We start from the raw sequence: 18,520 nt of genomic DNA on the forward strand, positions 1-18,520 counted from the left end.
ACGCGCAGGGCGTACGTGTAGCGGGCGCGGCCCGCCGCTCGCGGTGCCGGCGGTGGATTGCTCTGGCCTGGCGCGCCGCGCCGCCCCGCCCCGCCCCTCGGCAGGCCCCGCTCCCCGCGGGCCCGCGGCGTTGGCGGTGACGTCACTCCCGCCCGCTGCCTGGCGCGGGGCGCGCGGGGGGGGCCAGCGGCAGCGCGAGGCGGCGGCGGCGGCTCCGGGCGGCGGCGCGTGAGTTGGGGCGGGGGGGGGGGAGGGCTGCGGCCTCCGGGCTGCGGCGGGACCGGCCTCGCTCCGGGAGGGTCGGGCTGGGCCGGGGCGGCGGCTGTGGCCGGGCCGCGGTGGGGCGGGGGCCGGTTCCCGGTGCCCCGGGCCGCCCCGTTGCGGCGGGCGCGGGCCCGGTGAGGGGCGGGCAGCCCCGGGCCCAGCGGGGCGTTGTGGGGGGGGGGGGGTCCGCCCGCCCCAGGCCCCGGCGAGGTTCCCCCCGGTGCTTCCCGGCCGCCGCCCGCCGGCGGCCCCGGGCCTCGGTCCCCGCCCGGCGCGCCGGGATCCCCCGGCTCCTCCGAGCGGGCCGGGCCGGGGGGGGCGGTGCCCCCCGGGGCGCTGCGAGGGCCCGGGCCTGGTCTCCGGCCCCGCCGGGGCTGGGCTGTGCCCGCGGGCGGCCCCCGCCTGTCCCGGCCCTGCCCCGGTGCCCCCAGCCGGGGGGAACCCCCGCGAGCCCCCGGTGCAGGGTCCGGGCCGTGACCCGGTGCCCAGCCACGTTCCCGGGCCCGTTTTTTCCTCCCCGTGACCGGAACGTTCCAGGGTTTTCCCCTTTCCCAGCGGGATCGCTCCCAGAACCGCCCCGGGCGGGGGGGGGACGCTGGCGGCGCCCTCCCCGCGCGGGCTCGGCGGCCCCGGGGCATCGCCTGGGCCCGGTGGCCCCGGGCAGGGGGTGCCGCCGGCCCTGGCCGGGGCCTCACCCCGAGTCCTGCTGCGCTGCCCTGCCCGCGCTGCCCGCCCTGCCTGCGCTGCCCAGTGCTGCCCTGCCCGCCCCTGCCTGCGCTGCCCGTTACCTGCCCGCGGCACGGTGCTCCGCTTCACTGGGAATCGGGGCGTGCTCCTGCCTTGCCTTGCGAAACTGGTTCCCCTTCTCCCCTGGCCGGTGCGAAGCCGCCTCACCCCTCCTTAGATCCCCGCTCTGCCTCGTGGGTTTGCTCGGGGACCCCCGACCCCAGCCCCCCCACCCCCCAAGCCCAGGGAAGGGGAGCACCGGCCCGTGCCTGGTGCTGGGAGGTGCCCGCGTGGAGGGGAGGGAAGAGCTGGGATGCAGAGACCCCACGGCGGTGGGTGGCTTCCCCGTGCAGTGCCGGTGGCCGTGCCGGTGGCCGTGCTCTGCCTGGCCGTGCCCGCCGGGAGCCTTTCGCGGGCACAAAGGTGCTCATTGTGCTGCCGGCAAATCCCTAATCCTGCGCCGTGCGGCCGCCTGGGCCCGGCTGCCTGGCGGGGGCGGTGGGCTCCGTGCCTCAGTTTCCCCTCTGGGCCTGGGGCTGCGGGCTGGGGACCAACCCCGGGATGCGAACATGGCGCTCGGGGGAGAAACCGTGTCAGGGGGCTTCATCCTGGGGTCGTGTCTGTCACCGGCTGATGCTGCGGGGAAGTCCCGGGGACCGGGAAGCTGGTTCTTCCCGCCGGCCGTGCCAAGGATCCGTCCTGCCGGCTGGGAGCAGGAGCCGGCCCCGGTTAATCATCACCCGGTGACCTCTGCCGCGCCGGGAGCAAAGTCCTGTGCCGGGGCCCAGCTCCGCCGCCCTGCGGCACCGGGGGCGTTCACCGGCCGCAGACCCCCCGCCGCTGGCCGGGCCGGGGGCTGAGGTGGGCTGGGGGGCACCAGGCAGGGGGGATGTGAGCGGCGGTGCCGGGTGCCCCCCTCACCTCGCCTCTGCTCCCCCCAGCATGTTCCAGACCTTGTACAGCTACTTCTGGTGGGAACGGCTCTGGCTCCCGGCAAACCTCACCTGGGCCGACCTGGAGGACCGGGATGGGCGAGTCTACGCCAAAGCCTCGGATCTCTACATCACCCTCCCCTTGGCCTTCCTCTTCCTCATCGTCCGGCACCTCTTCGAGACGTGAGTCCCTTCCCCGGGGTGGGGGGCTTGCCCTGGTCCAGCCCCCCCTGCGCCTGGGGGGCTGTGTGTGGGGCTGGGGACGTGCTGTGCTGCTCCCCTGGCTGCGTCCCCCTGCGCTTGCCCGGCTGGGGGCGACCGTGGCACTGCGGGGGTCCTGCCCCCCCCCTCGCCCCACACCCCGTTTAGGGCTGGGGGGCTGCCCCTGGCGGCCCCACACAAACCCGGCTTTGTGCATCCTCTGCCGCCCTTATCGCAGCGCAGGCGGCCGCGGCCCCGGCGTTTAAGGAGCGATTTGTTGGGCAAACAATGGCGAGCGGAGACCGGGAACAGACGGGGCTTTGTTGGGATGGTGGGAGAAGGGAGGAGGCACCGTTCTCCAGGGTGGATACAGCCCCGCTGCATCGTGGCGGGCCAGTCCCCCACCCCTGAAGGGTCTGGGAGGTCCCCCTGTGGTAAAACCCACCTTGGAGGAGCAGCGGGATGGGGAAACGGGGGCACTGAGCAGCTGGAGGTCCTTGGGTGGCTTTGATCAGCCGGGTGACACAGGACTGGGGGCTTCTTACGTCCCCCTACTCCTTCCCCAGGTACGTGGCCACCCCACTGGCCGGGCTGCTGAACGTCAAGGAGAAGATCAGGTTAAAAGCCACCCCCAACGCCGTGCTGGAGAAGTTTTACGCCGCCACCACCAAACACCCCAAGCAGGTGAGGGAAAGGGGGTCCCCAAAAGGGGCTCAGCATGGCGGGAGGGGGCGAGCGGCAGAGCCGGAGCCCTGCGGCCTGGCACTAACGTCCCTGCCGTCCCCTAGGCCGACGTGGAGATGCTCTCCAAGAAGAGCGGCTGCACGGTGCGGCAGGTGGAGCGCTGGTTTCGCCGCCGCCGCAACCAAGACCGGCCCAGTCTGCTCAAAAAGTTCAGGGAGGCCAGGTGAGACCCCACGCCTGATGTCACCGTCACCCTGCGGTGGGGGAGGGGGGGGGCTTTGGGGGCACCTGCTTGGTAGGGAGCTGCCCTGGGAGGGGGGAATATGGGGCTGGTGGGTCCGTCCTTCTCCCTCCCTCGCCCCGGTGCCCGTCTGAGGACCATCTGCTTCCTTTTTCCAGTTGGCGATTCACGTTTTACCTTATTGCTTTCATTGCTGGCATGGCTGTCATAGTGGATGTAAGTATTTATCCCCCCTCTCCGTGCATGCCCGGCCCCCTCCGCCCCCTCTAACCCCTCTCTGTCTCTCGTTCCCCTCCGCCTCCTGCAGAAACCCTGGTTCTACGACCTCCGGGAGGTGTGGAAGGGATACCCCATCCAGGTGAGCGCCCGACTCCGTCCCAGCCGCCATCCCACGGTCCTTCTGCCCCCGGAGCTGCCTGGGGCAGTCGGAGATGGGGGCCAGAGGCCCAGGGGTTGCTGGGGGCGTTTCTCTGGGGGCTGCGGGGGGGTTTCTCCAGGTTTCACGGTGTCTCTGGCACCCCTGTGAGTTTGGCTGGTGCACGGAGCAGGGGGTTGCATGCCGTGGGGTGTGGGAGGGTCCCCAAGACACCCGTGGGTCTGGCTGGTGGCCACAGAGGGGGATCAAACCCCACTGGGGCGCATGGAGTATCCCCCCACAACCTGTCTCCTGGCCTCCAGAGCATGCTGCCCTCCCAGTACTGGTACTACATGATCGAGCTTTCCTTCTACTGGTCCCTGCTCTTCAGCATCGCCTCCGACGTCAAGCGCAAGGTGGGCTGTGGCAGGGGGAGCTCTCTGGGGGCAGGGGGCATCTTGGCAGGGTTCTCTTTGCCCTCGTGGTGGGTGATAGGGACCGGTGGGCTGGGGGGATGCGGGAGAGGAGTGGGGTGGCGGGGGTTGGGGGTCGGAGCCAGGATGCTGTAACCCCCAGTTCCCCCTTTCCTGGGCGCAGGACTTCAAGGAACAAATCATCCACCACGTCGCCACCATCATCCTCATCAGCTTCTCCTGGTTCGCCAACTACATCCGCGCAGGGACGCTCATCATGGCCCTGCACGACTCGTCGGACTATCTGCTGGAGGTACGACCCCCTCCCCGCAGCCACGGCCACGGCCCGCACCCCCTCCCCCGCTCACCCCCCCTCTGCCCCCAACAGTCCGCCAAGATGTTTAACTATGCCGGCTGGAGAAACACCTGCAACAACATCTTCATCGTCTTCGCCGCAGTCTTCATCGTCACCCGCCTGGTCATCCTGCCCTTTTGGTGAGCGCTGGTTGCTGGTGAACGGGTGGGGAAACTGAGGCGTGGGGCAGGGAGCCCCACTGCGGGGGGGGGGTGGGTGGGATGCTGGTCCCTGCTCGTAACAGCGCTGCTTCTCCCGGCAGGATCATGCACTGCACGGTGGTTTATCCGCTGGATCTCTACCCTGCCTTCTTCGGCTACTACTTCTTCAACTTCATGATGGTGGTGCTGCAGTCGCTGCACATCTTCTGGGCCTACCTCATCATCCGCATGGCCCAGAAGTTTATAACTGGAAAGGTAAGAGGGGGCTGGGGAGCGGCTCGGGGGTCCCGGCCCACCGTGAGGGGCATCGGGGCTGTATCAGGTCCCGGCTGGTGCGGCTCAGGGTGGAGGGAGGGTGGGGGTCAACCCCAGGGGTGAGATTAGGTGGGGGGGGGGTTGCAGGGGAGACCCCCAGACCATGAAGCCGGAGTGCACGCGGTTTCCTGAGTCCCGGAGAGCCCTGGGTGGGGAGGAGACCGTGGTGGTTGCGATGGGGGAAACTGAGGCACAGCAGGATAACGGTGTCGCTGACCGAGCCCCCCACCCTCCCTTCTGCCCCCGCAGGTGGTGGAGGACGAGAGGAGCGACCGTGAGGAGACGGACAACTCTGAGGAGGAGGAGGAAGCGGCGAAGAACGGGCCCCTCTCCAACGGCCACCCCGTCCTCAACAACAACCACCGCAAAACCGACTGAGCGCCCTCGCCCCGTCTCTGCGCTGGCGGGGGCGGCCGGGGGCCCCGCCGGAGGCCAAACCCGTGAGATGCCCAATCCCACCGCTGCCACCTCGCGCAGCGCCCAGGTCCCCATCCCCTCCATCCTCTTGCCCGGGACCCCGGAGAGCCCGTCTCGGCCCCCAGCCCCCTCCGTTGCCTCCTCCGGAGAGGGTCTGCGGCTGCGAGGGGACGGCAGCGTCGCTGCTTCCCCACCTCACGCTCACCCTCGGTGCCCTTCCTGCCTTTCACCTGCTGCCTTAATCCAGCGCGGTGCCCCGGGACAGGCGGAGCGAGGATGGGTCCCGCTGGCATCCCCCCGGGATGGCTCCTTCCCAGCCCCTCGCCAGGGCTCCAGCCTCCTGGTTCCCCGTTTCCCCACCAGCCCCTCGCCGGGGGGGGCAGCGCATCCTGCACTCGCCTCTTCAAACACCGGGGAAAAAGCCCCTTCCCCACCCAGTGCCCAGCAGAGCGGAGGCAGCGCGGGCACGATCCCAGCTCCATCCCCGCTGGAGCGCTGGGAGGGAGGAGCGGGGCCAGCCCTGGGTGTTTGGTGGCCGAGTGTCACTTGGGAGTGCGGGATGTCACTGTGGAAGCACGGGATGTCACTGTGGAAGTGCTGGCGGAGGGGGGCCGCGGGGTTTGGTCACGCCTCGGAGCAGTTTCATCCCCTCGTTTCTCTCCTGTAAATGGGTTTCGAGTCTCTCCCTCTCTGTGGCCTCTCCCGGTCCCTTCCCTGGCTACAGCCTGGCTACAGGACAAATTTGCAACTGATTTTTTTTTTTTTTTTTTTTTTTTTTTTGGTTTCTATTTATTTGGAAGACAGAAGGAGCCAGGCTTGGCTCTGTCTCCTGCATCCACCCGGGATGCGGGGAGACCTCCCAGTGCGGAGGGGTGGGGGGAAAAGGACCATTAACCAACGCCAGACCAAAACGTATTTTGTTGTTTTTTTGTTTTGGTTGTTTTTTTTTTTCTAAATAAAAGGTTAAATATATTAAAAGTTAAAAAACTAATAAACTTCGGTTAAAAAAAAAAAATACAGGGCTTGGGCATCTTCTCTGGCTGCCACAGCAGCCCTCTGGCCCCCGTGGGGGGTCGGGGGTGATCGCCTTGGCACAGCCCCCTCGAGCTCTCATTTAGGCAGCGCTAAAAGTGGGTGGATTTGAGGATTTTTTTTTTATATTTTTATATATTTTTTTTTCCCCTCCCCAAAAGCTCTCTCTGTCTTCAACCCCAGTCTGGAGCGTGGGCTTCAGTGGCCCGAGGAGCGGCCGCCCTCTGGGATGACAAAGCTGCTATTCAGGTGGACGCTAAGGATGGAACTGGAGCTCGTGGAGGCCCTAGAAAGGTTTTGTTTTGTTTTTGTTTTGTTTGGGTTTTTTTTTTTTTAAAAAAAAGGTTATTTAGCATGGAAAAAAAAGACTCCCTTGTGTGAGCGCAGCGTTGCGGGCGCTGGGGTCAGTCTTGGGCGCCTGAGGGATGGGGGGTGGCGGCTGGAACCTGTTCCAGCTCCCCCCAGGCCGGTGTTTTTGCATTTCAGCTGCTGGGTGACGTGAGATTTGATTCCAGTTTATTCAAAAAAATAATAATCTGCCTCTTTTAGCCTGTGTTTACGGTGCTTTATCGAACCGTTTGGATGTGCAGGTACGAGCTGCTCCCCCCCACACCCCGAAAAAAACAGCCAAACCCCAACACTGGGAATTGTGTGTTGCTGCCAGGGGGTGGGTGGGGGCGGGGGAAGGGGAAGCAAATTTTCCCTGTGGAACTGCTGCGGGTTTGTGTCCAGCAGCCAGACCAGGCTGGCAGGCGGCTGCTCCACTCTCCCTGGCTGCCCGCGCCAGCTCTGCCCTTCCCTACCCCTCCGCAGGTGCCTAAATCGAGTCGGGTTTGACTGAGTCAAGTTCAAGGCTGCCCCGGCTGCAGCTCCAGCGCCGCGTTTTCAGCTCCTGAGGAGGGTGGGAGAAAGCAACCGGCAGCGGGTCGGCTCCCCAGCAAGAAAAGTTCAACCCGTTTCTCGTTAGTTTGAACAAGTGGAGGGTTTAATGAGTATTTGTTTTGCTAGGAGGAAGGAAAGGTGAAAGTGCCTCGGGGGGTGCGTGGGTCACCCTCCCTGTGCCCATCTGTGCCCATCTGCCTCTGGCAGTTTTCCTGCAAACCCCGTGGAAACGGGGATGAAGGAAGCGGGTAAATCCTGCTTTTTCAGGGCTTTTGGCTGTGTCTAAGGTTCAGGGCATTTTTGTTTGTTTGTTTGGGTTTTTTTTTTTTTTAATAGAAAAACATACTTTATTGCTTTTTAACAATGAAAAGATTTTTACAACATATCACAGTTGAAGACAGATACTTTCTTTCCCCCCTCTTAAATTTGTGTCACTGCTGTAAATCCAGATTGGTCCGCTCTCCCTGGGCTTGTCTCCCTCCTCGCTCCTGTCCCATCCCGAGGCCGCAGGGACATAAAACACTTCCCTGGAGTCTTGGGGAAGGGTTTCCTGCTGGAAAACCAGCAGCAGCACCACTGGGAGCTGTAGCTGCCCAGGGCTTTGTGTCTTAAAGGTGGTGGAGAGCCGGAACAGCTGCTTGTGCGCAGCTCGGGGAGGTAAGGGCCGGGCTAACAGCCTTTCCTGCGGGACAGGCAGGGAGCCTGCAGCCCTGGGACGTGAGGGAAAGCAGCGTGGCGTGGCCGTCACCCCCGTGCCGTGCCGGTTTACAGTTTGATCCATCCCCATCTGCTGCTGTAACTTTCAAGGGAACGGGAGAACGTGGAGCTCTAATCGGCTTCGTAATGGTTACTATTAAACAACTACCTCTTGAGAGGAAACTTTCCCCTCGCCAAGGGAAAGTCAGCACCAGGCCTGGGGGCAGGAGGGATCCGCTGGGGGCAGGAGGGCGCTCAGAGCAGCCGCCCTCGGCACTCGATAGCCCCACAGCAGCACAGCAGCTCTTTGCCTTCCACGCTGCCTACTTCGTAGTTGTAATCCCATGTCAGCTCCGTGCCGGCTCGTATCCTCCTGGGAAGTAAAAAACAAAATAATAAAAAAAATTATTAAGAAACCGGACAGGCTGGGAGAAGAGGTGATTCCAAAAAGAAGGATAAGCTGGAGCTCCTGCTAGCAGAGCGCAAGGCCTTGCCCGGGACCTCTCTGGCCAGGGCGGCAGGGTCCTGCTTCTGGGGCAAGGGGGAAGCAGCCAGCGCGGCTGCCCTCGGCTCTGCAGCGAGCGAAGGGACAAAGTTCGATGAATCACTCCCGTGGGGCTTCAGAGAGGCGACGCCGTGCTCGCGGTGCCCAAAAGGCACGTGGCAGGGATCCACCACCGCCCGCCTGGCGCTGCCGGGAAGGTTTGTGACTCGAACGAGCTGGGCAGCTGGCTGCTCCGCACTTAACTCCCCGCTTCGGGAAGGTCTAAAACTGATGCGAAGCGCACCAGGATCTCCAGCAGAGGAGAGAGACCCTCGCCCAACTTGGCTCCAAGCTTTTCCCCGCTCGGGCTGGTGTAAAATTAAGGGGCAGTGGCTACCAGGAGTAGGAAACCCCTGGCCAAGGAGTGGGGTCCCAGCGGCCCTTCCCTGTGCACCACAACTCACTTGCTGGCGAAGAAGGCGACCCAGGGGAAGCGGAGGTCGTGCGTGTCCACAAAAACGTTCTGCACGAAGAGGTTCGGACTGCAGCTATGCTGTGAAGGGAGCGGAGACAACCGCAGTGAGCAAGTTCCTGCGTCGGAAGGGGCGCAAAGCGGCCCGTGGTAAACACAAGCCTTTATAAACAAGCAGCGTTCCCGATTTGTCCGCCGCATCCAGCGTAAGCCTGCTGAAACAGGCCACGCTCCCTCCCCTGCCTGCGCCGCCAGGGATGAGTCACAGGATCCACGCTTGCAAAGGTAACGGCGCTGGAAGGACTGACTTGGCCATCCTGCTCACCACGTGTCATGGGGCTGGAGCAGCTGCCTCGTTTCACTCACGTTAGGGGCGGGGGGAGGGGCATGGATCATCCTAATCTTGCTCTTTTCCCACTTTTTTTTACTGTATTTATCTAGTCTTGGGGAGGAACAGGCCCCCTGAAAGGCCAAGTCACCCCAAAGATGTCCCCTTCCCTTCCCAGCTGCCGGGGGGACGCTCCCTTTCGCCCGCTGCCGGGGCAGTGACTCACGTTGAGGTACCGGCCCAGGTTGCCCTCCAGCTTGGCATCGATGATGTAGCAGGACTCCTCTCCGTCGTAGAACTGGCGAGTGGTTTTATGGACGGGCGCGCTCTCGCCCTTGTCGGCTGCTGCCATGTTGGTGGACTTGATGGCGATGCCGTGAGTCGATTTCAGGGCGAAGCCCCGGGTGGATTTCACCGCCACCTGCCTCTTCACGGGACCTGCTGCAAGAGAGGAGCCAACGCCACCCCGTTCTCTCTCGTCCTCCAGAAGAGAAGCCCCGCGGTAGCGCTGCTGGCTCCCCTCTTTCACACGGGGGCAGCGAGCGCCTGAGGGATGCAGCTCAGACCTAAAATACCACCCTGGGGTGGCTCCTGGGAAGCTCCCAGCTCCGCTCGGCCCAGCACAGCCTGGAGACCCACCCTCATAAGCCCCACAGTTGCTTTTTCTGAAGATGTCCAGAAATATCTAGTCCTTCAGGACCAGGAGTTTGCAGTTATATCTCAAACAACACACGGGGAACCTTCAGACTTCAGTCCTCAGGCAAAACTCGGAGGTGTGTGGAGCGGGATGCAACACGCTCACACTGGTGTGTCCTCACGAGCCCTTCCCGGTGGTTTCTGGCCAAAATTTCTCGCTGCCCCCCCCGTCCTTTCCGACCCCAGCAGCTGTCCGCACCTGAGCCAGACGAGGGGTTTTTCTTGTCATCCCCTTCCTCCTCCTCGGAGCCCGAGGAAATGGTCTGGATGTCGTCGCTGTCGTTGGTGGTGCCCTGGGCCTGCCCCGCCGCCGCCCGCCCGTTCTCCCCGTCGCTGTCGGTGCTGCTGGACAGGGTCAGCACGTCCTGTGGAAAGGCAGGAACAGCTCCGAGCGCAACCTGCGCCAGGTGGGAGCGTCGCTCTCCCGCTTCCTTCCCAAGCGACGTTCAGGGCTCCCTCGTCCCCCACGGTTCCGTGCTCTCTCCGAGCAGAGGACCTCTGTGCTCTTGGAAGCCCTTTGGAGGTGGCTCAGAGCTGAACGGGGCAGAAACCACCTCACAGGCCGGTGGCTGAGAGGGCAGCGAGGTTCCAGGGGGCACCCAGGCTGCGGGGAACTCGAGCCTGCACCGTTAGGTGCTCTGGGTTTTGCAAGGAAAGGAGAAGACCCCAAAACCCAAAGCTGGTCCCCCCCAGGATGGCTTCCTAGACCCGGCTCTGCCAAGCAACGGCTCCCTGGCGTGCTAGGCACGCTGCATCCCGTTCGGTCACGGCCCAAAGGCCGTGCTGTCCTCTCTTCTTGGGCTTTCGGAACCGTGAAGGGCCCCACTGTCTGAAGGAAATCAACTGTCCCCAGGAAATCCCAACTCCGAACCACCAGTGCTCAACTGGGAACAACGGTGGCATAGAAACAACCCAAAGCACGGTCCAAGGTCCTCATCAAACCCGGCGGGAGCCGAGGCAGAGCCAGCCCTGCGCCTCCCAGCCCGAAGGATCACCACTTACGTCTGTGGTGGGCTGCGGGGTGAGGGAATGCCGCCTGCTCTGCAGCAGGGCCGTCTTGCTCATCGGCCTCCGGACCCCTTCCAGTTTGGGAGGGCTGGGGTTGTAGCCGTACATCCTTCCCACGTCGCTCAGCCTGCGGGGCGAGGAGGAGAGTGGGTCACGCCTGCAGCTCCGGGGGGGTGTCCCCAGGCACAGACGGAGCAGCTGAGGGAAGGCGAGTGCCGGACACGACTGCCGACACATCACCAAGCGTTTAATTTCCCGGGGCACAGCCCACCCCCCACCCTCCCCGCTTACTCTGGCAGCAGCACTGGAGTTGTTCAGGGGCAGCCCCAGAGTTACAGCAATTCATTCAGCGTGATATTTGGAAACAAAAAGCAGGAAAATACAATTTAAGGAATCTTACCCAAGAATTTTGCTTGAGTCTTCAGGTTCCTGCAGAGTGGAGAAGTACAGAAGATTAAAATCTTTCCCTTGCGGAGCTTTCTTCAGCCCTTCTGCAGAAATGCTCCCCAAACCCCAGCCCAGGCGCGAGGAGCCGGCTGTCCCCACCGCTCGGCGTGACGCCCAGTCCAGGGGGTGCTCCAGAAGGGCCAAGTTACAACCGCGGGGCTCCCACCCTGCACACAGCCCCCCCCCCAGGGGCTCCCAGCCCTCTCCAGAGCGGGAGGTGGACGGAGACCTGCTGCCCCCAGCTCCCCCTCCCAGGGCTGCATGGGCACGTCGTGCCCGGGGCAGGAGGGATGTTCGGCTCAGCTCATGCCGAGCCACTTCGTTGTGGCCTCCTGTGTCACAACTTCCTCCAGGAAGGGGAAAAGCACCTCCCTGCCCCTGCCCCCCCCCCCCCCCCCGGTGGGCAAAAGGCCACGAACACAGGGCAAGGGGACACCGAACAGCACCACAGTCCACCCAGTTGTGTTGTAGGGGTAGAGAAGCCATTTGAGCAAGAGCACAGCCGAGGACATCTCTGTGTCTCCGTTTCCTCAGCCGTGCCCCCAAGCCAGGCGCGGTGCCCCGCACCCCCCCAGCCCTCCCTTACATCTTTCTTCGGTGCCTTTGACTCTCCATCCAGCTCGCCTGGGGCAGCAGCACAGTTTTTCTCTCGCTCACCCGGGAGCTCTGTTTTGCTGACCTTGGCCTCGCCGCCTTCGCTCATCTTGAAGGAGGAGGTGCTGTCGTTGTCCTGGAAGGTGTCAGACATGCTGTTGGAGCTCAGCCATGAGGCCACTTTGTTCTTGGAGGTCTCCTCCGATATCGGCAGCTTACAGGAGGCGGCCACTGCCGTCTCGTCGTGGCTGATTTGCCGGGTGAGCCCCGAGTCCTTGGAGGCTGTCTCCGACAGCCCGTTCTCCTTCTGGCCCCGGGTCTGCCGTCGCGTGGCATAGCTGCGCCACACCGAGCTGGTACTGAAGTCCTCATCCTTGCAGAAGTTGTCATCAGAGCTGTCCTCGTTGGACTCCTCCTGCTCCTCGGTGCCTGTGTTCTCCTCCTCTTCATCCTTGAGGTCCACCCCGCTGCTGTCAGAAGAGCACTTTGCATCGCTCTCGTAGCCCTCCTTGAAGTTCTCCACGCTCTCAATGTGATCCAGGTTCGCAAAATATTCGTCACCCATCTCTAACCCCTCTTTGTCGGCAAAGTCATCTGTGAGGATTTTCCCTGGAGGTGGGGAATAGGAAACCTAAGCGTGAGTTTCCCAGGGATGACGTTCCTACCACCCCACAGGTTTTATCCTCCCCAAAGACTCGCTGAGGAGCAAACAGGACCAACACCACCTTATCCCAAAGCTGGGCTGGGAAAGGACAACGTATTTCCCTGACACCCAAGGTAACATAAACCTGCAGCGGGCCCCTGCTAACATCCAGGCTTCCAAGACGGAAACCTCCAACCAGGCGTTCAAACAGGGCGACCGCCTTTGCCTCGGAAGGGCTGGAGGTGACGGTGTAGCGCAGGGGCAATATCAAGGGCAAGAAACCAGAGCGCCAGAACTCAGGCAATGCCTGCGGTTAGTTTCATTTCAGAGTTAACGCAACCAAGCTGCGCAACTTCTGCATTTTATTGGTTTGTGCCGACGTTCCAGCAACTGGTTTGATGTAAACAGGAAGCAGGTATGTGTTCATCCACGCTCAGCGTGCAGAAACAGCTCTGGGGATCCGAGCGCTTCTCTTGACGCTGGCACTGCAGCCACGCTGGCACCGCAGCCACGCTGGCACCGCAGCACCTTGTTTTTGCGATAAACAAAGCCTAGCTCTCAGGCCTGACACAGCCGGCTCTTTTCAGCTACTTATGCCCCCTGTCCTGAACCAAAAGCAAGCAGATTCCTATCTGAACGCCTGTGACCGCTGGGAAGCACGGTGGCTCGACAAAGGCTTTGCATTCACAGCACCTGTTTGAAAAAGAAGAGGCTCCTACCTGCCTGTTCAGCAGGGCGAGCTCCTACCTGCGTAGATGCAGACGAAGGAGCCTTTAGCAATGTCATCAAGGCAGCGAATGCCCCAGCCTTTGTTCTGCGTCTTGAATAACTGCAGTCGGACTTGGAGCCCGTGCTGGACCAGGCGGTTGGTGCACATGTTAACGTTGCACTTGCACCTCTTGTTACACTCGTAAACTCTGAAAGGAAAGGAGAACAGTGAGATCTTCCTCGATAAAGCAATATCCCAAGGCTCAGCGGTGTACCAGCCACGATGCAAAGGGACTTGCAGCAGCGACTGCAAGCTCAGCGCAGGAGGGAGAGCGGAGCTGCCAGGTGCGAGGGTAACGCACGGGCGTCCCAGGCCACGCAGGACCAGATGGATCAAGAGCAGAGGCACATTTTCAGTATCTCCACTCGGCTCCGGGAAATACCGCCTCTCTCACAGCGCCAAGTTTCCGACGCTGGTATTTGTGAGGGAAGGAGAAGACGCAGCTCTGCTTACCCTGTCGGGAGGCATTCCTCCAGCCTTTTGTGCTGGTATCCTGCGTTGGGGTTGATCTGCCCACCTGGGGTACAGCCAGTTGCCTGGACTGTCAGCTGGTGACAGGCACATTTCGATCTAGAGAGAGACACAGAGAAAAACCCACCTGTGCACCAGAAGTTAGTTTTACACACCGGTTTTACAGCAAGGAGAAAAAAAATCGCATCTTTTTGCATGTCTATGTGCAGAGACAGGGCTTGACTTGGAGTCAAACTTACAAGTGACCAGAGCAGACTCCCCCTGGGCCGCCCACCACCCTCCAGGTGCAGTGACACAGAGGAGTTCACCTACTTGTCCCTGCAGCCATCCTTGCAGTCGCAGCCCACGAGGAATTCCCAGCTGGTGTTGATGTAAACCCCTTTGCCAGGGATGCGCTCCTTGCTGTAGGCCACTTGGGGAGGCGGGGTGTTATCGATCTCGTTGACACAGGACAGCGGCACGTCCTCCTTACCCTTGGTAATGTCTGCGATGTAGTAGTAGGGCTTGTAGGGCTGGAACTTGCGATCCACCAGCACGTAGGGATCCAGGCAGAACATCTCCAGGAAAAGGAAGTCGCAGTCTGTCTCGAAAAGGTAGCGCTCGATCTCCTGCATGGTCCTCAGGCACAGCCCACAGGGTGTCTTGTAGAGGACGTGGAAGCCCATCTTGCGGTTCACCCGTCGGCGGGCTGTCATCCGTCGGAAGTCGTAGAGCAGCGGGATGAGCAGGGGGTTCTTGCTGCGGTACTGATCGCTGCGGATGGGACGGACGCGGGACAGGCAGGTGTAGCTGCAGACGTGTGGCAGGTAGAAGAGTTTCTCCAGCGGGGCTCGGTAAGAGGGCTCGTTGGGCACGCGGTCCATCATGCCATGGAAGGCCTGCGCTGCGCCACCGCCTGCCTGGCCGCTGGCGAGCCTGTTAGGGGGAAAGGGACACACTGAACAGCCGCGGCTTATGGAAGAGCAGCGCTTTCTCCTCCAACTGCAGAGGGATTTTAGTTGAGACACAACTTAATTCCTATCAAAACAGCTGCTCTGGGACACGCTGCTTTGCTGCTTAGTCCAAATAGGCACAAACCCCAGCATCCCCGAGGGGCGAGGCTGGGCAGCCCACAAAGGGAGCATTACTAGCAGCAGAGAACAGAAAAACCCACCCCCCAATCAGAACTAGGGAAGCAAAACCAAGCACAAGCTGGATGTGGTCTCAGCACACACACCAGCAGCTTCTGTGCTGCGCAGTGACTGCCACAGAGCCACCCGAGCTCAGGCCAATGACAAAACATCAGGAACAGTTGTCTGGGAGGGAGAACAAGAGGAAGGCGAATGCTCGGGACTGGACGAGCTGGTGAGTGAAGGTGTCAATCGGTCACAAAATAAACCCGTGCTAATCCCGACCTCTCGCACGCACGCAGGGATTTGTAGGAAGCGTGAAGCAGCTCTGCCTACCGATGCTGCGGGGCCGCGCTCAGCCGTCCCGATGGAGGTGCATCACTTAGGACAGGTGAAGAAGGCGATGACTGCCCGGAGCCCACGGAGCCAGGACGGAAGGATGTGCTTTTCTTGGCCACTTGCTTCCTCGACTGGGCCAGCTGACTGTCGGTGCACCTGCGTGAGGGAAGAAGGGAGGCCATCTGCAAGATGTACACGTTCACACAACGGCAGGATTTAGACAGACGGGACAGGCCGAATAACACTCCCCCCTGGAAGTTGGCAACAGTGTGCCGTCCAAGAGAAACAGAGCAGATTTTTTTTCCTAACGAGTGTGAAAATCAACCCATTTCTGACTATTGGTGCTGCAGGATCCCACAACAACCCCAACCAAATGCCAGAACTCGCCTACATCTAAAAGCAACTTCTGACATACTGCTATTTATTTGGAAGTAAGGGATAAGGGTGAGAGGGAGTGTAAGGATGTCCAAGGCCTTTATTTCAGGAAGCCGGACAAACCACTACTTGAAGAAACCCCTGCAACAGCAGAAACAAGAGTTTACAGAGGCTCAATCAGTGCAACAGTACTGAGCAGTGGGAGGAACAAGGAGTACAGTGGACTCTCTTGTCCTTACCAAGAGGTGACTGCACAAAGGAATGTAACAGCATCACTGACAAAAGGGCTACGAGGGGCTCCCGAACACCTCTGCAGCCCGATGCACCACATCAGGAAGGTGGGCGGCACCTGGAAGACACTACCTTCGTGTTCCGAGCAAACACCATGGAGGTTTTTGATCCATTTATACCGATTAAACAGAAAACCACCCCAAACCAGCCACTGGTTTTCCCACAGGTGGAAGAACACAGTTATCAGGGCAGAAAAGGAGGAGACAGTGAGAGCAAGAGGGGGTGACTATCTGCAAACGTCTGCCTCAAAAGCAAGGTGTTAACACACATTTCAAAATTCAAGAGGAAGAGGAAAAAAAGCTTCCATCAACAGGCTTTAAAGAGTCAGAAATAGCTGACAGTGGCTCCCTGCCACTGTAGAAGAACTTGAAGGCGGGACTAGAGAGGGAAGAGAACTAGACCTTCCTCAGAGTAAACAAAACACGAGAGTGAAGAAACCATTCTCGCAGTTTTAATAATCTAAAACTAAAGTGGTTTTAACCCAACAGTATCCCTCGGGACAGCAGGGACACCGATATGGTACGCTGCCTTCAGTCACTGTTAAAAACCAGTTGTCTTTAAGCCGGTCACTCCTTAAGGGCAGGGCAGGGCAACAGCTGTAGTAGTGTCTCCTTGTATCAGATCTGAAAACAAGATCCTAAAGTCAAAGCTGCTGTCTGGAGGGAACAAAAAAGGCTTCCTGTAACCATGCAAGGACCGTTAAATGGAAAAGGAGAGGTTTGGCAGCCGACGAGACAGCAGGCAGGCAGTCCAACTTCATCGCCTTCGTGCCGTGTCCCTGCACATCCTTCCTACAGCCTCGACAGCTCGGGCTGCTCTGGTGTTAGGGGCTGGCAGGCTGGCCCTGGGCTGACGGTGGAGGAGGCAGCTTGCGTTTCTCGTTCTGGAGCAGACCTCCTTCAGCATCGGCCTCTCCTTGGTCATGTAAGAGGTGAGGCACAAGGCTATTACAGCTTTGATTCTCACGTCTCCGTCAGGAGGAGCATTCTCAAGTGAGCTCCCACATCCAGGGGCAGAACGGCTTATATTGCACTGGTACTTGGTGAGGAATCCCCTCCTGAGACCGGAGGCTGGCGGCAGGTGGGGCTCCTGAGATGCTGCTGCGCCTGGAGAGCATCGGGTAAATAAAGATTCACGTGCTGCACAGGTTCCTTACAGCTGGGACATCTCTTTTCTCCCTTCTGCCCATGCAGCAAGGCACAGTCACAGCAGAAGATATGCTGGCAGGGGACCAGGCATCCAGAAATTCGGATGGGAAATCCACAGTGGTGACAGTAATTAACTGGGAGAGCCTCTCTCTCCCCTAGAAAGTTATTACAGTCCCAGAGCACACGCCCAGGTACCCTGGTGTTCTCCAACACGCTCCCTCCATCACAAGGCCGAGCTCCTCCTTCATCCAGGCCTCCTTGGGCACCAGCCTGCACCTCCGAGAACGTCCTGCTTGGGCCCCCGGCAGCGGGAGGCACGTGTGCGACTTGGCTGTGGCTTAGCTTTATCGGGTTTGGTCTGTGACCACCGAGACCAACCACTGATCCTGAGTTCTCAGCGCCTTGTAAGTCATTGAGGTCTGCGAGCAGGTCAGTCCGAGTGGAGGGATACAAGGCAGCCGGGGACCAGTGCCTGGATCGTGACACGAGGGAGCAATTCAGATTTTCAGAAGAGAAGGAGCAAACTTTCTAACTTGGAAATAGATCAAGTGCAAAGCTTTAGCCCTGAGTAAGAACAATGGCATTTGGCTCAGGGGGTGCTGGGCTGTCAGCTCTCCCGCCCCCAATTACTCATCCAGCAGCCTTTCTCTGTAGTTTCCCCCAGAAGCATGACTAAAAGAGATCTGTGTAACCAGGAAACAAGCCTAGTCAGGGAGGAAACCCGCACCTGAGGATTCCTCTGCACAGAAAGCGTGGTGCCTGAAAGAGCTGAGCACTGGAGACGGGACACAAAGGAGGCAGTGGTGGAAGCAGAGAACTGACTCAGGTACTTACTCCATCTCAGCAGGCTGCGGAGACACGGACTGTGCAGCCAGCGAGGCCGCCTGCATTTGCTCTAAAGGTTTGTAATGGGTACCAGCTCCTGTTAAATCCTGTGTATATTGTACTACGGGCCCTTTGCTCCTGACGGCACCTAGTGGGGAGGCGAAAAAGCAAAATATCAGCAGGAAAAGTCTCTACCATCGACCAAAATTTGTGGCACTAGCTACAAAATATTGATTTAGTCCCCGAAGGCAACCAAAACAGAGACATTCACAACTAAGACCCGGTCATTGCCTGAGCTGAGTCAGAGCCAGTCACCCCAAACAGATTCCGGCCACTTTACCCAAATGCAGTTTGGTTTTGTGACATCTTTATGCCAGGGGAAAAAGCCCACTGTAAATCTTAAAGCTCCAGGAGTTCTGCTAAAAAAACAACCACCAAAACCAAACCAAAGCCAAAACAACCCACCTGCCCCCACCAACCCACCACACGTCCACTCAAATTCCAGGATATCAACTGAAAAAGATGTCACATACCGACATTGGGACGAGTCCTCGCTTGTCCACTTTGCTTTTTTTCTTGGGTGGAGGCCGTGGAAGTTTTCATGCTGAACATGGGCTCAAGGCGTGTGGAACCCCGGTAAATCCACTCACAGCGTTTATCATCCTGCAGTAAGGAGAAGGCAACACTCACAGCACCTACAGCAAGAGCTTCCAGAGGTACAGTACCGGCCTGGGAGGCAGCAGCATGCTTTTAGGGTGAGCAGAATTGCATGGAAAGGAGGCGCAAGCATTGACGTGAAGGCTCTTGAAAGACCATGCAGGAAATAACTCATCATGTCTGGGGGAGC

General features: G+C 60.3%; 2 protein-coding genes across 2 annotated transcripts in view; one reads left to right on the plus strand and one right to left on the minus strand.

Moving 5' to 3' along the window:
* The first annotated feature begins 79 nt into the window (after window positions 1-79).
* Window positions 80-6,079, plus strand: CERS2 (ceramide synthase 2). Its single transcript, XM_080368125.1, has 11 exons — window positions 80-228; window positions 1,932-2,105; window positions 2,690-2,807; window positions 2,912-3,030; window positions 3,207-3,264; window positions 3,356-3,406; window positions 3,727-3,819; window positions 4,001-4,129; window positions 4,205-4,311; window positions 4,434-4,587; window positions 4,897-6,079. Exons 2-11 carry the CDS (start codon window positions 1,933-1,935, stop codon window positions 5,023-5,025), a joined length of 1,131 nt encoding a protein of 376 aa, XP_080224251.1. The 5' UTR covers window positions 80-228; window position 1,932; the 3' UTR covers window positions 5,026-6,079.
* Window positions 6,080-7,295: 1,216 nt separating this feature from the next.
* Window positions 7,296-18,520, minus strand: part of SETDB1 (SET domain bifurcated histone lysine methyltransferase 1) — a 15,323-nt gene continuing 4,098 nt past the window's right edge. The window contains exons 8-20 of the mRNA XM_080368205.1: window positions 18,207-18,420; window positions 17,683-17,821; window positions 15,032-15,190; window positions 13,899-14,501; window positions 13,569-13,685; window positions 13,094-13,263; window positions 11,696-12,312; window positions 11,063-11,091; window positions 10,657-10,789; window positions 9,854-10,019; window positions 9,185-9,396; window positions 8,623-8,711; window positions 7,296-8,047 (exon numbers count right to left, since the gene is read on the minus strand). Of these exons, the coding sequence (XP_080224331.1) occupies window positions 7,930-8,047; window positions 8,623-8,711; window positions 9,185-9,396; window positions 9,854-10,019; window positions 10,657-10,789; window positions 11,063-11,091; window positions 11,696-12,312; window positions 13,094-13,263; window positions 13,569-13,685; window positions 13,899-14,501; window positions 15,032-15,190; window positions 17,683-17,821; window positions 18,207-18,420 (2,766 nt within the window). The 3' untranslated portion in view covers window positions 7,296-7,929. The remainder of the gene's footprint in view (window positions 8,048-8,622; window positions 8,712-9,184; window positions 9,397-9,853; window positions 10,020-10,656; window positions 10,790-11,062; window positions 11,092-11,695; window positions 12,313-13,093; window positions 13,264-13,568; window positions 13,686-13,898; window positions 14,502-15,031; window positions 15,191-17,682; window positions 17,822-18,206; window positions 18,421-18,520) is intronic.

The sequence above is a fragment of the Falco punctatus genome (assembly GCF_963210335.1).
Source record: "Falco punctatus genome assembly, chromosome: 18".
Classification (NCBI taxonomy): domain Eukaryota; kingdom Metazoa; phylum Chordata; class Aves; order Falconiformes; family Falconidae; genus Falco; species Falco punctatus.

Excerpts from the sequence above, each read along its gene's own strand:
- CERS2 (XM_080368125.1), top strand. The coding sequence starts at position 1,933 with ATGTTCCAGACCTTGTACAGCTACTTCTGGTGGGAACGGCTCTGGCTC. Across the intron at positions 3,407-3,726 it reads GGAAGGGATACCCCATCCAG|AGCATGCTGCCCTCCCAGTA; the intron begins GTGAGCGCCCGA and ends CCTGGCCTCCAG. Across the intron at positions 3,820-4,000 it reads CCTCCGACGTCAAGCGCAAG|GACTTCAAGGAACAAATCAT; the intron begins GTGGGCTGTGGC and ends TCCTGGGCGCAG.